The sequence below is a fragment of the Lycium ferocissimum genome, chromosome 8, assembly GCF_029784015.1.
Source record: "Lycium ferocissimum isolate CSIRO_LF1 chromosome 8, AGI_CSIRO_Lferr_CH_V1, whole genome shotgun sequence".
Taxonomy (NCBI): domain Eukaryota; kingdom Viridiplantae; phylum Streptophyta; class Magnoliopsida; order Solanales; family Solanaceae; genus Lycium; species Lycium ferocissimum.
In genome coordinates this window covers 22,748,622-22,767,911 of record NC_081349.1, presented here as the reverse complement: position 1 = coordinate 22,767,911, position 19,290 = coordinate 22,748,622, and the positions used below count along the sequence as shown (strand labels likewise).

At 30.8% G+C, this 19,290-nt stretch overlaps 1 protein-coding gene across 1 annotated transcript; it reads left to right on the top strand.

The window, feature by feature from the left end:
• The first annotated feature begins 1,697 nt into the window (after positions 1-1,697).
• Positions 1,698-9,440, top strand: LOC132067574 (glycine-rich protein DOT1-like). The gene is made up of 2 exons (XM_059460845.1): positions 1,698-1,844; positions 9,041-9,440. Exons 1-2 carry the CDS (start codon positions 1,742-1,744, stop codon positions 9,211-9,213), a joined length of 276 nt encoding a protein of 91 aa, XP_059316828.1. The 5' UTR covers positions 1,698-1,741; the 3' UTR covers positions 9,214-9,440.
• Positions 9,441-19,290: the final 9,850 nt, after the last annotated feature.

Below are 19,290 nucleotides of genomic sequence, written 5' to 3'. Positions count from 1 at the left end.
ACTGTGAGCCAATTTTGCTTAGCTTATAAGTTACTGAAAACAGCTTATAAGTCATTTTTAGCTTTTTTGAGTATTTAACTGGCAGCTTATAAGTCATTTTGTGCTTAAAATAAATTCAAAAAAGTAAATTGGCCTGTTTGGCTTAGTTTAAAAAAGCAGCTTATAAGCACTTTTCAGCTTATAAGCTGCTTTTTTAAGCCCATCCAAACAAGCTCTATAACTATTATATGGGTAATTTAATTAAGGAAAATTTATAGCCCATAACTACCTCTAAAACTTATTTATTAATAATAACTATCTTTTTTTAAAATTATTTTTGGTAGCTTAATTATTTATCAAATTATTATCTATAACTTATTTTTGTAACTGCACTGTATTTCCCTAAAAATAAGGTACCGCTCTTCCACTTACCCACAATTCTTTTTTCTAAATATTTTTTTCTCACATCTTCAATTTACAACTGTATTTTACTCCCATTATTCTTCACCATAATTAACACGATTTCTTCTTCTTCTTCTTCTTCCTCCTCCTCCTCCTTATCAATTACCCAATCTCTATAGGTGACTAATTTTCGTTATGTTATTTGTTCTATTTCTCTTCAATTATTCAGAAATTTCATCGTCTTTACCTTCACTTTTCTTCATTTTTTTTTAAATATTTTCAGTTATTGTTAAAGTATCTTCAACAAGCTCTGACTCTCTATTTTAATGGCGGATATTGACACTCCAAGCAAGAATACACCAGTGGCAACAAGAAAAGCAGTGGAGGATCTCCAGCCAATGGCTGAAGCTCAGCCATAACAATTCATTTGCTAAATCTCCATGGATATGCCGAAATAAGAGGAAAATCCTTCTTATGTTTGCTAATCATGTGGTGTTGTTTAGCTTATGAGTGGTGAAGAATAGTATTGATTATAGCAATATGATATTGTAGCATCATCCAGGAGAAAAAATAGGTGATTGTTGTAGAAACACCATTGATGAGAGTTGTGAAGCTTCATGCCCACTAAGTGTTTGATAAAATGGTTTAGTATACTTCAAAGATATTTCAGTGTATCAACAAACAGTATATCTAATTTTTCAATATATTTTAATGTATTATTTCGCTGTATTTCTACATTTTGTATTTTTAATTAATGAAATATAATCTGATATATTTCATTGTATTCTATTGTATATACGGATACTATAACTTTATATTTCTTAAACAATCGTTCATATTTCATTGTATTCCAACATATATTTTTCTATATTTGGAATTTCTCAGATCTTTAGTTATTTTTGAATTCAAAAAATTTTGATTGTGATAAAAGTTGAGAGAGATTTGTGAGCTGTTAATTTAACTTACCATTAAAAAAAAATCATTTCCAAACATATAGCCTATTTTTACTCAACCCAATTTTGTATTACCGTGTATTTCACTATAGTTCAAAAAATTTGTTCCATAAATAGCTCCTGATTTTACTGGAGCGTATTTACTGTTCACTGTATTTCTCTATATTTCAAAAAAAAAAAAATATACGAGTTTTTAAAGAAAAGTAGCTACATTTGGTAATTTTGCATTTTATAGTTATATCTAGTTAGAAGCCAATAAAAGATAGCTATTTATGTAAGTTTCACTTTAATTAAACCTTATCCCAAAAAAAGTTAATTACTAACTCCCTATATAAAGGCATAGCTGATCAAGAGTTTACTATAATTCATAAGAGTTATTTATCAACTACTACTATATAGCAAGTGAAATGCCAGGTGGTAAAGGAGGAGGTGGCGGCGGTAAAGGCGGCGGTGGTGGAGGTGCTAAAGGTGGTGGTGGTGGAGGAAGTGCTGGTGCCAAAGGTGGCAGCGGTGGTGGCTCCACCAAGGGAAGTGGTGGCGGGATGATGAAGGCGCCAGGTGGTGGAGGGGCTTATATTTCAAGGCCTAGTTTTGAGAGCAATCCCAAGCTTTATTTCTCTGGTCTCCACTTCGGACAAAAGGGAAAATGACTCTTAAAAATAAATAAATTAAAACTTTATGTCTATGATAGTGTGTGGGCTTTTTATTTCCTTCTGGTTTTATATGTAGGTTGGAATAAATGTCGTTGCCTGGTTACTATTTGCTTATGTCTTGGGGAAATATTTAGTGCTTTACATCGAATATAATGGAGCATGTACAAAGTTCTGTATTAAAAGCTAAGTTAATGAATATGGAATAACTTAATTATGCTTCTAATTTTGATAGTTGGTTTTTTCTTTTTCATTTTAATTCGTTCGGTTTAGCTCGATAATGCTCATAGAGTTCATGCTGAATGGCCGATTCTTCAATTGTTCTTTCCTTTTTTTTTCACTCATAAGCACACCATGGTTTATGGATTTCGATCCGGACCGATACAGTTCTGTCCAGTAATGTTGATTAGATGAGGCACAACCTATCCACTTCACATTTCTATGATTTAGATCTATTTAACTTAACAATCTTTTTAACCATAGTTAAAAGTCAAAAGTCAACATTTCTATGAACTGAAAAGCAAATCTGTCACCAGTTAATACGATTGAAGGAGCACATAGATTAACATTTTCGTTTGTTGCTCTCTACTCATAGGATGTTGCTAATTACCAATAACCGATTTCAAAGATCACCTCCATCAGCATCTCCAAGAAGCTATAGTCTCTCTTAGATATATAAAATTTAACCAAATTTTCCTCTTTATTTGTACAATAGTACTTGCTAATCTAATAAAAGTGGACCATTGTTTCTTAAGTTCGACATAGGAAAAACTGTCACTACTACTTGAATATGGTGAGCTTCTAAACTTAAAAGAGTACCAGAAGCTTGACTTGCTTCTTTATATCCAAGATTTGCTTGATGGCTGTCCCTTTTTTTTTTCCTCCCCAAACTTCGTCAAATGTTGCTCCCTTGTCTTCCATCTATTGATGGTGGGATGGGGTTGACAGTTCAGCGAGCTGTGAATAGGGAGGATGGGTCTTTGTCCTTTGGAAAATTAGACATTGTTTCTTTTTGTGAATCAGACATTCTCTGCCATTGGAAATATAGAAGGATTTTGACTGTTAACTATGCTTAAAGAGATTGTTAAGTTAAATTAAATAGATGGCCAGTTAAATTAATAGATGGCCCTAAACCATAGAAATATGAAGTGGATCGACATGTATCCCTCCCTCAGGCCTCATCTAATATGTTAGGTTTTTTTGCCCTGATTTTTAACATGAAATTTGAGTTTTCTTTTTTTCTTGAAGAAAAATTAAAGTGTTAGCATAATTACTTTTACTTTTCCTGAAAGGAAAATATAATTCTCTTTCATATTAGCTATTCCTTGTTTGGAGGAAAAGTTTTAGACATCTATACCTCTCTTCCCATAACAAGAACACACAATAACATCCACAATGTAGTTCTTTAGAGAGTCTTATATATGGGGAGATTATTCTCTCTATAATTTTTAATGCTTTCTTTTAAATTAAGAATTTTGTTTAGGGGGGAGTTTTTTTATATTAATTTTTTAATATGTAGGCCACTTGACCAAACCATATTAAATATTATGTTTCTTTTAGTATATTTGTTGTTGTTGTCCGATTTATCGTCATTTAAGTTTTGTAAATTATTAGCTTTCACATGACACCCTGTTATTTTGATCCCAACATAATCCTACACTGAGCATTATTGGATAGAACTGTACCGGATCAGATCCAAATCTGTAAAAACCCGATATTTTTTTTAAGTGTTTAGAATTACTTTCCTTTTTTATAATTATTTAATTATAGTGGGTTTCGTATCAAAGCGGATAATTATATATTAATATAATATATAAAATATCTAAGTAAATTTATTATTAGGAACATTATATTTATGTCTTAATGTATGAGATGGTAGTTCAATAAAATGGTTAGAGGGCCAAGCTTGTAATTTAGACTTCTAATAGATTTTGTATAAGTTACAGATATGAGAAGTGGGCCAGGTCCCACATTATTTTGCTGGCCATTGTGGATACCTAGGAATAAGGAAATAAAAAGGTGATGGAGTTGTTTAAGGAAGATATATATGTATCACGCATAGGAGGGATTTGGGTAAAATAGCAGCGGCTTTGTGTAGTTGTTTAAAGGTATTGATGATTTTTTTTTTCCCCATCTTTATTAGAGCCCGTTTGAATTGGCTTATAAGTTTGGCTTATAAAAGTTCGTTTTTTTTTTGTTTGTTGGCTAACTTAAAGTCATTTTGTCTTAAAATAATTTCAAAAAAATAATTAGCCATTTGACTTAAAAATTTTATCTAAAGCGAACATAAGCTGAAAACGACTATAAAGCCAAAAAAAAATAAGTTAGACTATCCCAACTTATTTTTTAGGCATTATAAACTTTTGCGTACTTATAAAGTATGTGCCCATCCAAATGTGCTCTTATTCTTTAGGAGATGGGTGCTATTTTATATTATTACTAGTTAAATGAGGCCCAGGCCAAACTCATGATATAGAAATATGATAATTTTAATTAAAAAAATATGATTCCGTGTCACATTTTTTTACGGCATATATAATTTAATCTAATGGTACATTTAGCATTTTTAGTTGGTAAGTCTTTAAAATTATTAAACCCTCTTAGTCACAAAATTGAATATCTTGTTAAAGAAAAAATTATTTATGAGGAAGGAAGTTTGGAAGGAGAATTATCAAATATAAAAGAACGTAAAATTTAATATTCTATGAAGCAACATGATTTTGAAATATGGAAAATAATTACGACTCGGTGAGGATCATAAATTGAAAAACATTAGCATTTTTATGAATTTCCGTGCAGATAATTTCTTTAGTTATAAATGAAAATAATTTTTTTGGTATTTATTATGTTTTAGTTTCACTCATAATTTCATGTGGCAAGGTTATATGCTAGTTGAATGTTGCGATTTAAGCTTATTAAACGAAATTAGGGGTAAAATAAATTCATTAAAAGGAACCTCAGTAATCAATTTAATTCTTCATATACGTATTTTGTGCTAAAAAATATTCATTCCTAGTTAACTAAACAAAACTATTTTTTTTTTTAAAAGTTGACTGATAATACTACCTTCATTTTCAATACTACATGACACCAATTAATAACTTTTACTTTTAGTATTTGTAATACATCATAAAGCTTTCAAAGGCGATGGATAAAATTGCCGCAAATCTTTTATGCAGTTTCAAAAAATTAGTTAGGAAAAAACATCAATTAGACGAGAATCACACTAATTCAACACAAATAAAATATGACATCATATAATCATCAAAATTCAAGATAGTTATAACTTCTTCAAGATGATAATTGAAATATATTTTTTTCTAATATTTCTCCTTTCCCAGTTTATGTAGCACCATTTGATTTGACACCAAAATTAAGAAATAAAGGAAATTTTTTAAAATTTTTGGTTTAAATTAAAATTTAGATATTTGTGTGACTATACATTATTTCATTAAGGCGTAACGGAAGTTTTATTAAGCTATTTTTAATTATAAAAATATGATATTTTTTTTAAGATAAATTAAAAAGGAAAGGATGTCATATAAATTGAAATAGACGGAATAAGAGATAAGAGTGAATTCACCAAAAGTTACGCCTATTACAAAGTGTGGGTGGACCATCTTAAGAAAATGAAACAGGAAAAAAAATGAGAATACAAGGGTCAAAAGTAACATGCATGTGGAGCAGTTTCATAGGACCAAATAATTATGTGAGGACGACAGATCTTTTCGATTGCTGCTTATATAATAGTAGACGGAATAAGAGATAAGAGTGAATTGACAAAAAGTTACACCTATTACAAAGTGTGGGTGGACCATCTTAAGAAAATGAAACAGGAAAAAAATGAGAATACAAGGGTCAAAAGTAACATGCATGTGGAGCAGTTTCATAGGACCAAATAATTATGTGAGGACGACAGATCTTTTCGATTGCTGCTTATATAATAGTAGACGGAATAAGAGATAAGAGTGAATTGACAAAAAGTTACACCTATTACAAAGTGTGGGTGGACCATCTTAAGAAAATGAAACAGGAAAAAATGAGAATACAAGGGTCAAAAGTAACATGCATGTGGAGCAGCTTCATAGGACCAAATAATTATGTGAGGACGACAGATCTTTTCGATTGCTGCTTATATAATAGCAGACGGAATAAGAGATAAGAGTGAATTGACAAAAAGTTACACCTATTACAAAGTGTGGGTGGACCATCTTAAGAAAATGAAACAGGAAAAAAATGAGAATACAAGGGTCAAAAGTAACATGCATGTGGAGCAGCTTCATAGGAGCAAATGATAATGTGAGGACGACAAATCTTTTCGATTGCTGCTTATATAATAGTAAAATGAGATGAAATTTGTCTTTTAGTGCCTATAGAAAAAAAAAAAAAACCTTGTACATTGTAAGGATAGAGGAATATTTACTTTACTATAGGTAAGAAGAGACAAATATAATAATTTATTTGCCCTCTTAGAACATTGAAATTTAAGGAGAACATTTTTAGATAGGCTAAGATCCGAGTCCATAACTAAAATGACCCCAAAAAATATCATTTGAACCAAAATATTCCAATAAAAAATTAAAAAAAATAAAAAAAGCTTACCATCATACCTTTAATGCAGTAACTTTACCGTAACGGCGGAGTTAAGTCCTTTAATGCAGAAATTTACTACGTTAAAGGGGACCTCCCCCCAACCAACCCCCCCTTTTTTTCTTTTGGTTAAACTCCTCTTTCTTTACATTTTTTTACGTACTTTAGCCATAGATTAATCATGCTTCGGGACTTCGAAACTTTAATATTTTATATAGAATCCCACTTATTTTTGTGCGATTAATAAGATAGGCTCAATACATCAAGGATAAGCAAAACTTCGGATTATCATTTTAGCGGTTGAAAAGTCCTAGAACTCCATTTTTCTTTAAAGACTTGATGTTATTAGCTTTAAGTTATAGCAATACTTAAATTTGTTCATTAATACAAAACAAAGTTCAATGATTTTACTATATAATTCTTCATATTTAAGTGACTTTTTGAAATATTTACTCCTAAATTGTGTAATCATTTGTCAACATTCCAACTGGAAATCCATCACTCTTTTAATTAAAGAAATGATAAAGGTGATTACACGTCTTTGTTCCCCACATAGGAAAAGGTAAAATTAAAACCATTTGATAGACACAACCCCTAGCCTAATAGTACTATGAGCCAATTTTTCTTAGCTTATAAGTTACTGGAAATAGCTTATAAGCTGTTTTTAGCTTTTTTAAGTATTTGACTGGTCAGCTTATAAGTTATTTTGCGTTTAAAATAAGTTTAAAAAAATAAGTTGACCCATTTGGCTTAATTTAAAAAAGCAGCTTATGAGCTCTTTTTAGCTTATAATCTGCTTTTTTAAGCCCATCCAAATAGGCTCTATAACTATTATATGGTTAATTTAATTAAGGAAAATGTATAGCTCATAACTACCTCTAAGACTTATTTATTAGTAATAACTACCTTTTTTTAAAATTATTTTTAGTAGCTTAATTATTTATCAAATTACTATCCATAACTTGTTTTTGTAACTGCAGTGTATTTCCCTAAAAATAAGGTACCTCTCTCCCACTTACGCACAATCTTTTTTTTTTCTAAATATTTTTTTCTCACATCTTCAATTTACAACCGTATTTTATTCCCATTATTCTTCACCATAATTAACACGATTTCTTCTTCTTCTTCTTTTTCCTTATCAGTTACCCGATCTCTACAGGTAACTAATTTTCGTTATGTTATTTGTTCTATTTCTCTTCAATTGTTCATAAATTTCATCGTCTTTACCTTCACTTTTCTTCATTTTTTAAAAAATATTTTCAGTTATTGTTAAAGTATCTTCAACAAGCTCTGACTCTCTATTTTAATGGCGGATATTGACACTCCAAGCAAAAATAAACCAGTGGCAACAAGAAAATCAGTGGAGGATCTCTAGCCAATGGCCGAAGCTCAGCCATAATAATTCATTTGCTAAATCTCCATGGATATGCCGAGATAAGAGAAAAATCCTTCTTATGTTTGCTAATCATGTGGTGTTGTTTAGCTTATGAGTGGTGAAGAATAGCATTGATTATAATAATATGATATTGTAGCATCATCCAGGAGAAAGAAAGTAGGTGGCTGTTGTAGAAATACCATTGATGAGAGTTGTGGAGCTTCATGCCCACTAAGTGTTTAATAAAATGGTTTAGTATACTTCAGTATATTTCAGTGTATTTACGTATCAACAAACAGTATATTTAATTTTTCAGTATATTTCAGTGTATTATTTCGCAGTATTTCTGCATTTTGTATTTTTAATTTATGAAATAGAATCTGATATATTTCATTGTATTCCATTGTATATACGCATATTATAACTTTTTATTTCTTAAACAATCAACCATATCTTGTTGTATCCCAGCATATATTTTTCTATATTTGGAAGTTTTCAGATCTTTAGTTATTTTTTAATTCAAAAAGTTTTGATTGTGATAAAAGTTGAGAGAGATTTGTGAGCTGTTATGGAATGCGTGAAATATGATTGATTTAATTTAACTTAACATTTAAAAAAAAATGAATCTGTTCCAAAAGTATAGCCTATTTTTACTCAACCAATTTTGTATTTCCGTGTATTTCATTATAGTTCAAAAAATATGTTCCATAAATAGTTCCTGATTTTACTGGAGTGTGTTTACTGTTCACTGTATTTCTCTATATTTCAAAAAAAAAAAAATATACGCATTTTTAAAAGAAAAGTAGCTACATTTGTTAATTTTGCATTTTGTTATTATATCTAATTAGAAGCCAATAAAAGATAGCTAATTATGTAAGCTTCACTTTAATTAAACCTTATCCCAAAAAAAGTTAATGACTAACTCCCTATATAAAGACGTAGCTGATCAAGAGTTTACTATAATTCATAAGAGTTATTTATCAACTACTACTATATAGCAAGTGAAAAGCCAGGTGGTAAAGGAGGAGGTGGCGGCGGTAAAGGCGGTGGTGGTGGAGGTGCTAAAGGTGGTGGAAGTGCTGGTGCTAAAGGTGGTGGAAGTGCTGGTGCCAAAGGTGGCAGTGGTGGTGGCTCCACCAAGGGAAGTGGTGGTGGGATGATGAAGGCGCCAGGTGGTGGAGGGGCTTATATTTCAAGGCCTAGTTTTGAGAGCAATCCCAAGCTTTATTTCTCTGGTCTCCACTTCGGACAAAAGGGAAAATGACTTCTTAAAAATAAATAAATTAAAACTTTATGTCTATGACGGTGTGTGGGCTTTTTATTTCCTTTTGGTTTTATATGTAGGTTGGAATATATTTCGTTGCCTGGTTACTATTTGCTTATGTCTTGGGGAAATATTTTGTGCTTTACATCGAATATATGGGAGCATGTTCAAAGTTCTGTATTAAAAGTTAAGTTAATGAATATGGAATAACTTAATTATGCTTCTAATTTTGAAAGTTGGTTTTTTCTTTTTCATTTTAATTCGTTCGGTTTAGCTCGATAATGCTCATAGAGTTCATGCCGAATGGCCGATTCTTCAATTGTTCTTTCCTTTTTTTTTTTGTCACTCATAAGCACACCATGGTTTATGGATTTCGATCCGGACCGATACAGTTCTGTCCAGTAATGTTGATTAGATGAGGGACAACCTGTCCACTTCACATTTCTATGATTTAGATCTATGTAACTTAACAATCTTTTTAACCATAGTTAAAAGTCAATATTTCTATGAACTGAAAAGCAAATCTGTCACCAGTTGATGCGATTGAAGGAGCACATAGATTAACAATTTCGTTTGTTGCTCTCTACTCATAGGATGTTGCTAATTACCAATAACCGATTTCAAAGATCACCTCCATCAGCATCTCCAAGAAGCTATAGTCTCTCCTAGATATATAAAATTTAACCAAATTTTCCTCTTTATTTGTACAATAGTACTTGCTAATCTAATAAAAGTGGACCATTGTTTCTTAAGTTCGACATAGGAAAAACTGTCACTACTACTTCAATATGGTGAGCTTCTAAACTTAAAAGAGTACCAGAAGCTTGACTTGCTTCTTTATATCCAAGATTTGCTTGATGGCTGTCCCTTTTTTTTCCTCCCCAAACTTCGTCAAATGTTGCTCCTTTGTCTTCCATCTATTGACAGTGGGGTGGGGTTGACAGTTCAGCGAGCTGTGAATAGGGAGGATGGGTCTTTGTCCTTTGGAAAATTAGACATTGTTTCTTTTTGTGAATCAGACATTCTCTGCCATTGGAAATATAGAAGGATTTTGACTGTTAACTATGCTTAAAGAGATTGTTAAGTTAAATTAAATAGATGGCCAGTTAAATTAATAGATGGCCCTAAACCATAGAAATATGAAGTGGATCGACATTATGTTAGTTTTTTTTGCCCTAATTTTCTTATGAAATTTGAGTTGTCTTTTTTTCTTGAAGAAAATTTAAAGTGTTAGCATAATTGCTTTTACTTTTCCTGAAAGGAAAATATAATTCTCTTTCATATTAGCTATTCCTTGTTTGGAGGAAAAGTTTTAGACATCTATTCCTCCTTCCCATAACAAGAACACAATAACATCCACAATGTAGTTTTTTAGAGAGTCTTATTTATGGGAAGATTATTCTCTCTATAATTTTTAATGCTTTCTTTTAAATTAAGAATTTTATTTAGGGGGGAGTTTTTTTATATTAATTTTTTAATATGTAGGCCACTTGATCAAACCATATTAAATATTATATTTCTTTTAGTATATTTTTTATTGTTGTCCGATTTATCGTCATTTAAGTTTTGTAAATTATTAGCTTTCACATGACGTCCTGTTATTTTGATCCCAACATAATCCGACACTGAGCATTATTGGATAGAATCTGCTTGGATCGATCCAAATCGTAAAAACCCGATATTTTTTTTTTAAGTGTTTAGAATTACTTCCTTTTTTATAATTATTTAATTATAGTGGGTTTCGTATCAAAGCGGATAATTATATATTAATATAATATATAAAATATCTAAGTAAATTTATTATTAGGAATATTATATTTATGTCTTAATGTATGAGATGGTAGTTCAATAAAATGGTTAGAGGGCCAAGCTTGTAATTTAGACTTCTAATAGATTTTGTATGAGTTACAGATATGAGAAGTGGGCCAGGTCTCACATTATTTTGCTGGCCATTGTGGATACCTAGGAATAAGGAAATAAAAAGGTCATGGATATATATATATATATATATATATATATATATATATATATATATATATATATATTAGTTATGTGAGGTCCGTCTTTACCCAAACTCGCATATAAAAAGTAGATATTTTAACTAAAAATTATAATTTGTGTTAGTACAAGTGTAACAACAACAACCACCATATACCCATCAGCCCCATTCAACAAGTGGGTAGTTCTATGAAAGCAAAATTTTCATTCCACTCCTTTAATATTTTAACTTCCATTTTGATGAAATTATTTAATTCAAATCAAATTTGGAACCAAAATTTGACATTATAACTTATGTATCCTAATTTTAAGTTATTTAGTTCTAAATAAATAATCTATACATAGTTAATGAACTTTTAAGACAAATACATAATTTAACTTGTGCAACAGATGGAGTCATGCTCCTCTTAATCGTGGATTAGGGGTTCGAACATGGATATGGAAAAAAATCTTTGGAGGAAGCGCTCCCCCGAATAGGCGCGATGCGGTGCGAATTATCGGATTAATTGGGCTCAAATGCGGATATCGAGCATCAATCAGAAAATCAAAGAACGTGAAAAATGAGGTAGGAGGTTCGATAGCTTTTGAAAAGTAGACTTTAAAAACAAAAACAAAAAAATTGACTTAAATTAATAAGATTAGGACCTAAAAGTAATTAATTAAAAAGTTTTAAAAAAATTTGAAAATTATTGTGAGGACTACAAAAGTCCCTAGGTTCCATAGCTTTTGAAAAGTAGACTTTAAAAACAAAAAACAAAAAAATTGACTTAAATAAATAAGATTAGGACATAAAAGTAATTAATTAAAAAGGTTTTAAAAAATTGGGAAATTATTGTGAGGACTACAAAAGTCCTCACATTTAGTTCTAAATAAATAATCTATACATAGTTAATGAACTTTTAAGACAAATACATAATTTAACTTGTGCGGCGAGATGGAGTTCATCTCTCTTAATCGAGATTAGGGGTTCGAACATGGATATGGAAAAAAAAATCTTTGGAGGAAGCGCTCCCCCGAATAGGCGCGATGCGGTGCGAATTATCCGGATTAATTGGGCTCAAATGCGATATCGAGCACCAATCAGAAAATCAAAGAACATGAAAAATGAGGTAGGAGGTTCGATGCTTTTGAAAAGTAGACTTTAAAAACAAAAATAAAAAAATTGATTTAAATAAATAAGATTAGGACCTAAAAGTAATTAATTAAAAAGTTTTAAAAAAAATTGAAAGTTATTGTGAGGACTACAAAAGTCCCTAGGTTCCATAGCTTTTGAAAAATAGACTTTAAAAACAAAAAACAAAAAAATTGACTTAAATAAATAAGATTAGGACATAAAAGTAATTAATTAAAAAGTTTTTAAAAAATTGAGAAATTATTGTGAGGACTACAAAAGTCCTCGTAAAATAGCAGCGGCTTTGTGTAGTTGTTTAAAGGTATTGATGATTTTTTTTTTCCATCTTTATTATTCTTTAGGAGATGGGTGCTATTTTATATTATTACTAGTTATATGAGGCCCAGGCCAAACTCATGATATAGAAATATAATAATTTTAATTAAAAAAAATATGATTCCGTGTCACATTTTTTTACGGCATATATAATTTAATCTAATGGTACATTTAGCATTTTTAGTTGGTAAGTCTTTAAAATTATTAAACCCTCTTAGTCACAAAATTGAATATCTTGTTAAAGAAAAAATTATTTATGAGGAAGGAAGTTTGGAAGGAGAATTATCAAATATAAAAGAACGTAAAATTTAATATTCTATGAAGCAACATGATTTTGAAATATGGAAAATAATTACGACTCGGTGAGGATCATAAATTGAAAAACATTAGCATTTTTATGAATTTGTGTCTAGATAATTTCTTTAATTATATATGAAAATATTTTTTTTTGGTATTTATTAAGTTTTAGTTTCACTCATAATTTCGTGTGGCAAATTTATATGCTAGTTAAATTCGGCGATTTAAGCTTATTAAACGAAATTAGGGGTAAAATAAATTCATTAAAATGAACCTCAGTAATCAATTTAAGTCTTCATATACGTATTTTGTGCTAAAAATATTCATTCTTAGTTAACTAAACAAAACTATTTTTTTTTTTAAAAGTTGACTGATAATACTTCCTTCATTTTCAACAATACATGACACCAATTAATAACTTTACTTTTAGTATTTGTAATACATCATAAATCTTTCAAAGGCGATGGATAAGATTGTTGCAAATTCTTCTTATGCAGTTTTAAAATATTAGTTAGGAAAAAAAATCAATTACACAAGAATCGCACTAATTCAACACGAATAAAATATGACATCATACAATCACCAAAATTCAAGATAGTTATAACTTCTTCAGGAAGATAATTGAAATATATTTTTTTCTAATATTTCTCCTTTCCCAGTTTATGTAGCACCATTTAATTTGACACCAAAGTTAAGAAATAAAGGAAATTTTAAAAAAAATTTGGTTTAAATCAAAATTTAAATATTTGTGTGACTATAAATTATTTCATTAAAGGCGTAACGGAAGTTTTATTAAGCTATTTTTAATTATAAAAATATGATATTCTTTTTAAGATAAATTAAAAATGAAAGGGTGTCATATAAATTGAAATTGACGGAATAAGAGATAAGGGTCAAAAGTAACATGCATGTGGAGCAGCTTCATAGGACCGAATGATTATGTGAGGACGACAAATCTTTTCGATTGCTGCTTATATAATAATGTGAGGCCGGTGCTAAGTCCGGGCCCAAACTCAAGATATAAAAGTAGATATTTTAACTAAGGAAATATAATTTGTGTTAGTACAAGTGTACAACAACAACAACAACAACCATATACCCATTGTAGTCCCACAAGTGGGTAGTTATATGAAAGCAAAATTTTCATTTCACTCCTTTAATATTTTAACTTCCATTTTGATGAAATTATTTAATTCAAATCAAATTTGGAACCAGAATTTGACATTATAACTTATGTATCCTAATTTTAAAGTTATTTAGTTCTAAATAAATAATCTATACATAGTTAATGAACTTTTAAGACAAATACATAATTTAACTTGTACAACGGATGCGAAAACGTTCCTCTCTTAATCGTGGATTAGTGGTTCGAACATGGATATGGAAAAAAATCTTTGGAGGAAGCGCTCCCCTGAATAGGCGCGATGCGGTGCGAATTATCTGGATTAATTGGGCTCAAATGCGGATATCGAAGATCAATCGAAAAAATCAAAGAACGTGAAAAATGAGGTAGGAGGTTCGATAGCTTTTGAAAAGTAGACTTTAAAAACAAAAACAAAAAATTGACTTAAATAAATAAGATTAGGACCTAAAAGTAATTAATTAAAAAGTTTTAAAAAATTTGAAAATTATTGTGAGGACTACAAAAATTTCTGTTCGATAACTTTTGAAAAGTAGACTTTAAAAATAAAAAATAAAAAAATTGACTTAAATAAATAAGATTAAAACATAAAAGTAATTAATTAAAAAAAATTTAAAAAATTAAAAAATTATTGTGAGGACTACAAAAGTCCTCACATTTGCTCTTATATAATATAGTAATATAATAGTAGACGGAATAAGACACAAGAGTGAATTGACAAAAAGTTAACACCTATTACAAAGTGTGGGTGGACCATCTTAAGAAAATGAAACAGGAAAAAAATGAGAATACAAGGGTCAAAAGTAACATGCATGTGGAGCAGCTTCATAGGACCAAATGATAATGTGAGGACGATAAATTTTTTCGATTGCTGCTTATATAATAGTAAAATGAGATGAAATTTGTCTTTTAGTGCCTATATAAAAAAAAAAACCTTGTACATTGTAAGGATAGAGGAATATTTACTTTACTATAGGTAAGAAGAGACAAATATAATAATTTATTTGCCCTCTTAGAACATTGAAATTTAAGGAGAACATTTTTAGATAGGCTAAGATTCGAGTCCATAACCAAAATGACCCCAAAAAATACCATTTGAACCAAAATATCCCAATAAAAAAATTAAAAAAAAAAAAAAAGCTTACCATCATACCTTTAACGCAGTAACTTAACCGTAACAGCGGAGTTAAGTCTTTAATACGCAAGAATTTCTTACGTTAAAGGGGACCTCCCCCAACCAACCCCCCTTTTTTTTTTTTGGTTAAACTCCTTTCTTTACACTTTTTACGTACTTTACCCATGATGATTAATCATTTCGACTTCAAAACTTTAATATTTTATATAGAATCCCACTTATTTTTGTGCGATTAATAAGATAGGCTCAATACATCAAGGATAAGCAAAACTTCGGATTATCATTTTAGCGGTTGAAAAGTGCTCGAACTCCATTTTTCTTTAAAGACTTGATGTTATTAGCTTTAAGTTATAACAATACTTAAACTTGTTCATTAATAACAAACGGAAAGTAGTAAAAATACAATCATCAAAGAAAGAAAAAACATAAAATACATTCATCAATTCATGCCCTTGAGTTGATGCAAAGCTAAACATACTAATCTTCAAATTAACAACATCATCATAAATTAAACATAAAACTAAAATCACAATATTGTTAATCATCATTAGAATAGAAGTCCTTAATATCGTCCTCAGAACAATATTTTGAATTTCTTAAGACATATCTTTTTTCTATAGATGTTAATTCTCTACCCGTTGATGATACTTGTTCTTCGGCCAACTTTAGCATGTAAAATGTATAGCATCTTGCTATCATTCTGTTGTTTTCTTTTCTAATCCTTTGTACAGCAGCCTCACAAGTTTTTGGACCTATTCGAGGCATGGTTATTAAGTACCTTATTGGGATTTGAGCTTTGAAATTTTCCAAGTTACGAACAAGACGTTGTGATTCGGCATACCAATATGACCATTCGCAACATAAACCATAATAATATTTATGTGGATCTGAATATTTCAACTCACGAAAATCGTCATTATGCTCTATTAAAAGGTGGGTCTTGAAATCGCCTAGCACGAATCACTGTTATCGATTGAGGAATTACCGAAATAGTTGCTTTGATTTGAGCTGTCATCACCACTGCTATACGAATCCTGTGGAAATACCGACAAATCTATATTTCTATATTCAACGTTGAATTTTAAGTAGATACTAAGTAGCAAAAGGCTCTTTATATAAGTATCATACTCAATAGGTTGTGGATCATGACTATGATCCCACCAACTTTATTTAATACAGTACAAGTATTAATAATATCATGGGGAATCATCGTCATCGTCATCGGACATCTCGCAATCCGAATCCCACTTGGATCTGAATCTGACGTAACTATGTTGACCATATTCTACCTTGAGACAATGTATTTTTATCCGATTGTTCTCTTCGTGAAAACAGTTAAGAGCAAAATTCAACTCTTGTGGGGTCCCACGAGGCATTGACATAGCACATCTTTTTAGGCGTTTTAAGCCCTGGTGACCTCAAGTTTTCTTCCAATGCTGCAGCCTCCCTAACAAGCCAATTTCACTCGTTTGTCATCATATTGTTATAATGTTGGTTGTATCTATCATTCGAGTTATTCGAGTATTCCACATCTTTACCTAATTCTCATGTCCTACCCATTGCGTCGAATATGTCTCCTGGAGAGAATGTTGTAATACGACTAATATCTTCAAATTGGTTAAAAAAATGACATAGTAACTTAATTTTTTGTGGTTGGTAGTAATTCGTCAATTATGTTATATAACACTTGCTAGCATGAAACGCATATTTTGTATTCGAATTATGATGTTTTTCCGTATGAAACTCCTATTAACAACACGTTAACAAATATGGCGCAATAATTTACTGTGTTATGTCAGAAGAACGCAATAAACTACTGCGTTATTCTGACATAACGCAGTAAATTACTGCGCTATGTCAGAATAAACTGGGCTATATTGATATAAGCAGTAAATTCATGCATTATGCAACGCTCCGTACTTAATTTGACTTGACATAATACTGCAAGACACACTAGTTGCATGCATGCGTTGATTGAATATTCAAACGCATTCAAACCTTAAAAATACGGATTTTGTATGAAAGGAAAAACAGTTTCAAGTTTCAACCAATTTCTGTATTTTACACAAATTCTAATTTTCATCCAACTTTTACATTTTGTACTCCTAAATTAGTCAAAAAAAATGGAAGATGTTTCAAAAATTAGAGTTTCTTTATTTTGGGACGGAGAAATTATATTCGGGAAAAATAATTTGCGTTATGACTCTTCCCCAAAATACCATGTTAAGTTTCCACTTTAACTTAAAATTCTCAAAACTACTCTAAGCCTTGTATAATAAACTACAAGTGAGTATGGGTGATTTTGATTTAGATATAATTGGAATATATCCAATATCATTTACGATGCAAGGTATATTTAGTTATGGACAGTGGTACATTCAAGACGATAATCTTTGACGGATTATTTGAAGGTGCCTTACGATTATAGGGAATGCATAACTTTAAACGTCCTTGAAATGTACGTACAGAAGGTTCCCATTAATCGACTTGAAGTCATGGCTATAGCTCCTCGGGAAGCTCGAAATAGACCTCGTCGGGCATCCTCATCTAGAATTCAGGCTGAAGTTACTGAAGTGGAACCTACCCATGAACACAATTACCTTGACATGAGCACTTATAAAGGCATTTTGAGGAGTCAAATGCCTCTAGAAAGTTTAAGTCGACAATTTGATGGGCAGTGGCAAATATTCATTATTATCATTATTATTATGTGTAGTAGCATATGTTTATTACTTGAATGCTACTAATAGTATTGATTATATTTTTTAGGGGTTTTACAGCTACTCAAAACGATGGTCTTTCCTCAAGTTTCGGTTTGATTACTATCAGTATGTCTACTTTTTTAACATCAACAGTATTATTTGATATTTGGTCTAGCATTGGTTCTAAAAATGTGATTAAATCATGGTGTTTTTTTTTTTTTTTTGATGTTGTGATTAATTGATTAGTATGTTTATAATTTAGCTTTATCATTGTCTAGTCTAACCATAGCCATATGATGTTTGTTTGTCCTGATTTAACCCATAACAGAGGTTATTTGTTTAAATTGATTCTAGCATGTCAAAGCTTTTCATGTTCTGCTTAACCATAACTTGTTAATGAAGTCTTGAATCATTAAGGGGTATAGATCTAAACAAAAGTCTAAATAAGAACTCAATCTAGTCATATGAAGCCTTTATATGTAAACAAGTTTAGAACAACAATGAAGAGTTTTGACATGATTATTTGGGCCTATTTGCCTTCAACTTGAAATCAAGACTGTTCAAACTACTTTACATTGCTTTAACCTGTTTTGGTACAATTCTCTTGATGAGCATGCTTTATTTGTCTAGTCTAGAATTTTGAATATGATATAAATACTGTTTTATAGTTTTCAAATAGTCATTAACTTATTAATGTGAGACTGTGTCACGACCCGGCTAGGGGCCATAACGGATACCCGGAGCTAACCACCGAGCATCACTCATTCTATTACTCATCCTGCGTTCATTCATTATTCTCATGTTTATAATCATACGAAAACCATTTTCAATGGAAACATGATTACCTTTATATACATAAGCCCTTCGGCTATCAAAATAATACATATATACAATAGGAGACCATGAGACCATACTACCCACACATACATATCCACGAGCCTCTAGTAGAGTACTAGACATATGGACGGGACAGGACCCCATCGTGCCCAAAACATATATACACAAAAATATAAATCAATGGCACCTCCGGAACAATGGAGTGCTCTCAAGGTCTGCTAATAGCTTCTACGAGTCTGGATCACCTCCCTGTCTACCTGTGGGCATGAACACAACATCCAAAGAAAAAGGACGTCAGTACGAACATTGTACCGAGTATGTAAGGCATGGATGAAATGAACATGATAAGGAAATCATAAAACATGAGGTAAAGATATAACCAGCTTAACTTTTAAGAGTGTGTATTTTAATCATATTACATATCTCATCGTATCACATATGCCATCATATCACATATACCATCATCGTTAACCCGCGTCCGGGTAACCATCATATGCCGCCCACTAGTGGTGTCATGCTC

Bases quoted from the DNA above. Each gene is read 5' to 3' on its own strand.
- LOC132067574 (XM_059460845.1), top strand. From the start codon at position 1,742: ATGCCAGGTGGTAAAGGAGGAGGTGGCGGCGGTAAAGGCGGCGGTGGT. The intron at 1,845-9,040 runs GTGGTGGCTCCA...CTGGTGCTAAAG, and splicing joins TGGTGCCAAAGGTGGCAGCG to GTGGTGGAAGTGCTGGTGCC.